Source organism: Pundamilia nyererei, unplaced genomic scaffold (genome assembly GCF_000239375.1).
Source record: "Pundamilia nyererei isolate P.nyererei 1_Seehausen unplaced genomic scaffold, PunNye1.0 scaffold00094, whole genome shotgun sequence".
Lineage (NCBI taxonomy): Eukaryota > Metazoa > Chordata > Actinopteri > Cichliformes > Cichlidae > Pundamilia > Pundamilia nyererei.
The window spans coordinates 2,157,419-2,161,873 of NW_005187495.1; the positions used below are offsets into that span (position 1 = coordinate 2,157,419).

The 4,455-nt window shown below is 43.9% G+C and overlaps 1 protein-coding gene across 1 annotated transcript in view; it reads left to right on the top strand.

Moving 5' to 3' along the window:
• The first annotated feature begins 629 nt into the window (after window positions 1–629).
• Window positions 630–4,455, top strand: part of rnd3a (Rho family GTPase 3a) — a 14,190-nt gene continuing 10,364 nt past the window's right edge. The window contains exons 1-2 of the mRNA XM_005739868.1: window positions 630–884; window positions 1,192–1,279. Of these exons, the coding sequence (XP_005739925.1) occupies window positions 735–884; window positions 1,192–1,279 (238 nt within the window). The 5' untranslated portion in view covers window positions 630–734. The remainder of the gene's footprint in view (window positions 885–1,191; window positions 1,280–4,455) is intronic.

A 4,455-nucleotide genomic window follows, 5' to 3' on the forward strand; every position in this document is an offset into this window, starting at 1 on the left:
GTGGCTATAAAAATAATAAATATCTATATTTTATAGATGCATTGATGTGCTGGGTAAGTATCAGCACAGGCCTTGTTGACTTATATTTGGTATATTGGCAAATAAATAGCAAATAAAATGTTTGCATGTATCTGCTGTATTCCATCAATTTTAAAACTTTAATACAGTTTTATGCTGTTATGTTGCAGATTTCCTATTTCATAGTTTCAAGACAGGCCAGTCACTATTTTATAAAATCATGTTATAGTATATAAAGGAAAGGCAACATAAATAGTTTGAATTGCCTTATACTGGCGCTGCTCTTCTTGTAAGTCTAAATTTTGCGCACAATTCACTCTAAAAAACTGGCAAATGGAAACTATAATCTGATTTACTTTAATGATTTAAAAAAATATCTTAGTTTGTGTTTTATTGTTTTGATGTTGAAGCTGAGGTCTGTGTGTAGTCCAAACGGGGGCGCCATCACGGTGCCTGGCCCGGCGTGCGTCTGTGTGGAGGCTCGCTGGACGAAGGGAGGGACGTGCCTCATCCCGACGGACGGAGAGCTGCTGCCATTGGCTCCTGCGACGTTATAAATGTAGGCAAATGGAATTTACCGGCTCAGAGCAGGCGGAGACACCGGGGGAGGAGAGCAGGCGCGCAGGCTTGGACGCACCGAGACCAGCTGCTTCTCGACGGTTCACACCCACCCACCCACCCAGGATTGGACTCATTTTTAAAAACGATTCAAATCAATGAAGGAGAGACGCCCGTGTCAGAAGTTATCTCTGAAATCCAGCATGGATCCCAGTCAGAGTGTGAAGTGTAAGATAGTGGTGGTGGGGGACAGCCAGTGCGGGAAGACTGCGCTGCTTCACGTGTTCGCCAAAGACTGCTTCCCTGAGGTGAGACCCTGCAGCCTGCTGGACATGATGCATGTTAATAACACACACTGATACCACGACCAGCGCATCTCATTGTTCTTCTGAACCTGGCTGTGTCACGTGGATTGTTCCAGTAGTGATGAAGGACATTCATGTTGTAGTGCTTGATACGTGTTGGGATCTGAAACCTAAACGTAGTAGTACCAACACCTTTGTAGTACACGATCGTGGTAATAGGGTAATAAATCTAACGTTGCTCAGTTTCTTCAAAGTTTAAAACCTGGCAGGCTTCCTCCCTGACCTCCCCTCTTCTAAATGTTTCCTGCAGAGCTACGTCCCCACTGTGTTTGAAAACTACACAGCCAGCTTTGAAATCGACACGCAGAGGATCGAGCTCAGTTTGTGGGACACCTCAGGTAATCCTCACTTCCAACAACCTCTCTGTCTGACTCATGCTCCAAGTGTCACCTTGTGTCAGTTGTGGCGGTGGTGTGGACATGTTCTAACATGCATCTCTGTGATCAGTCACTCAGTTGCTGATTTGAATGATATGGAGCTAGTTTATTATTAACTTTGTGGGGTAGAATTCACCCATGTTTGACTGCGTCATAAATAAATAAAAGGGTTTTAGCCCAGAATGTCCAAATCAGGAGACAGGAGAGTCCCAGGGCAGCTTTGTTTTTTCTCAAATAATGAAATTAATCTCTGACCCATTTTAATCAATGTAGCACAGTTAATCCTTTCCCATAGTCTGGAGTCGCTGTTCCTCGAAACCGCACATTTCCCCTCAGATTAGATCGGGGCTTACCTTTTACCTACATGGAAACGTTCAGCCTCGTAGCTCAGTTCGAGCGCAGGAACGCCTCAGTGGAATGGATCTGATTTATGAATTCCTCCCAGCTGAGCAAAGCTTAAGTGGAAACAGGAAAGGAAACCTAATGATAGGCCGAACGAAGCTCATATTCATACATCTGGTGAACACACTTTGAAATTCATCCTGCTTCCTGTGCTTTTCGGGAAGGTTGAGCAACATTGGCTCAGCAGCTTTTTTTCTTTTTAATCTCCTGCGGGTTAGACTTTGTGTTTGGGCTCTGAAAACCAGCATCGTGCGTGTGCGTGTGCGTAAACAAACCCATTTTCCCATCGATCATTGCCTGAGCACTGAATAGCACAGCAGCGAGGTGTATGTTTCATGTGTGTGAGCATGTGGTGTTTGTGTGGGAATGGGAGGAAAATCCCTGGCCTGGAATTCCTGAGTGACGTTTGGGTAACTTGAAGATCGAGGTCAGCTTGAGATCTTTCTTTCTTTCTGAAATGTCAGACTGGAAAATCCAACAGCAGCTTCTTAAAATCCAGATTTCTGAGCTGTTTTATACTTCAGAGCAAATGAAAGTAAAAGCATCTGCAGAGTGGCGCTCCTTTGCCGCCTCAGTAACTCTACAAGAAAGTGAAACAAGGACATCAAATTGAAAATTCCTTCATCCCTCCAGTTTTGTGTGTAAATGTGGAAAGACGAAGAAATGAAAACTGGCCCGAGTGAGAATTTTCTTTTATTGAATTGTGTTGGCTGCCTGCCTGGAGCCATTTTTCTTTTTCTCTCTGTTTCATAAAAGGAGGGTTGGGGGTGGTTTCCTATTAGATCATTGGATTTTAGAAGGTGCCAGATACCCCTATACCAACCCACCCCTACCTTCACTCCAAACCCACACCCAGCACACGAACACACACACACACAGTGACCAATTGATGCAGCTTTCAGCTTGACTGGTCCCTTTTTTTTTTCTCCTTTTTTTTTGTTGAAACCCCCATCTGCCACAGCCAATCCAATTGATCCCTTATTTCCTGAGGTGTGTGTGTGTGTGAGACCCAGGCCTGCACTCTGACAAAGACCAACACGGAGGGAGGAAGACAAACATTGTGGACTGCCACCCGCTCTTCCCCTCCCTCTCAAACACACACCTCCACACACACACCGAGGTGGTCTTTGTTCTGCAGTGATGAGTGGCCTAATGAGCAGCCTGCTGTTTATGTGTTTGTGTTTAAAGGGGATGGTGAAGGGAGTAATTCGGCCCATTAAGGTAAATTCCTGCCAGTTATACAGCCTTCCATTTGCCCCCCTCTCCCCAACCTACTTGTCTGCTCTAGCATTGCCACCCCAGTCTCAGGGTGAGGTCCGCCGGGGCCAAGGCGCGAGCCTTTGATGCTTCTTTCACCAACAGGGGAAGTGGTTTACGTTGTCTGCCTGTCTGCCTCCGTGTCTGAATGAGCAGGAAAAGTGCTTGTTTGAGAGTCAAACAGGAGGATAGGAAAACCGTGTGGGTAAACAGAGCAACCCCCGTGGCTCAGCACCTGCATGTCTTAGGTCTTTTCTCATTTTACAGAGTGGAAATGAGCATGGATAATTTTTTTCAAATCAGAAAATCCACCAACCCCACAAAACATTTAAAAAAAAAAAACCCCAATTCAAGCATCAAATTCTTAGATTTGGAAAGCAACCACCAAGTAGGAGTTACCCTTTTTACAAATGATGGCTCCGACTTTTTTCCCTTATTCAGTGGGTTTCATTTTTAACTCCTTGGTGTTGGAACAACAAGCAAAAAAACGAAACATTCACAGAGCTTTGGTTTAGGTGACCCATTTCTACATACATTATATTCGCTCTCTGTTTTGGTCTCCATCAGCTCCTGCTGTGACCACCAGCTGCTAGCCAATCTGCTCTGCTGTGGCATTTGTTGTTTTTAAAAATGTATCCTTTCTCTGAAAACAGCTGCTCGTTGCACCTGGAAACAGTCATTAAGAAAGACCAAGACTGTAAAGCTATGAGCAGTTAGACCAAAACAACAAGCTGAAAGATGCTAAAAGGCCAAGTAGTAGAGCTAAAGGAGACCGGAGACTTTCTTTGGTCATATGACCTCTTTGTTTATATTAAAATGTCGATGAAAGCAACTTCTAAACTGCTGTCGTTTCTAATCGTTTCTGTACTAATCCGAGGCTCACAGAAGATTGCTTTAAACTGATTTTGCACTTTTCACAGTTGAAATATTCATAATATACTTACGCTGGAACTGAACTGCAGGAAACGGCTTAGTATTTTCATACTTCCGAAATTGGTCTTGCACAGTTGTTCCAACTGTTAGGCAATTTCCCAAAGCTACAACAAATACGTTTTCGAGCTTAACAGGAAAAATACAAGAACTAGAGGAGTTCAGACTTTTCCAGTTCTAGAAATCCCAATGGGAAACATCAGACCCAGTGGATCTCATTTGACAATATTTATCACAGGGAATATATATATGGGGAAAATAGGTTTTTTTTGTTTTGTTTACTGCGCACATTCAAAGTTGACCCACTTTGCAAAATGGGAAGAAAGAGAGATAAAGGAGATGTAATGGAAGATGCATAATAGCAGAGCTTGGTCAGAGCAGACAGATCATCTTGCCCTTCTATAGTTACTAGAGCATATCACATGTCCTGTTTCCCATGTAGTGCAGGACAGCTTAACTATGGGACTTTTGCATGCACTCAGTAAGCTCCTCTGCCACTCTCTCTCTGACACACACACACACACACACACACACACACACACACACAC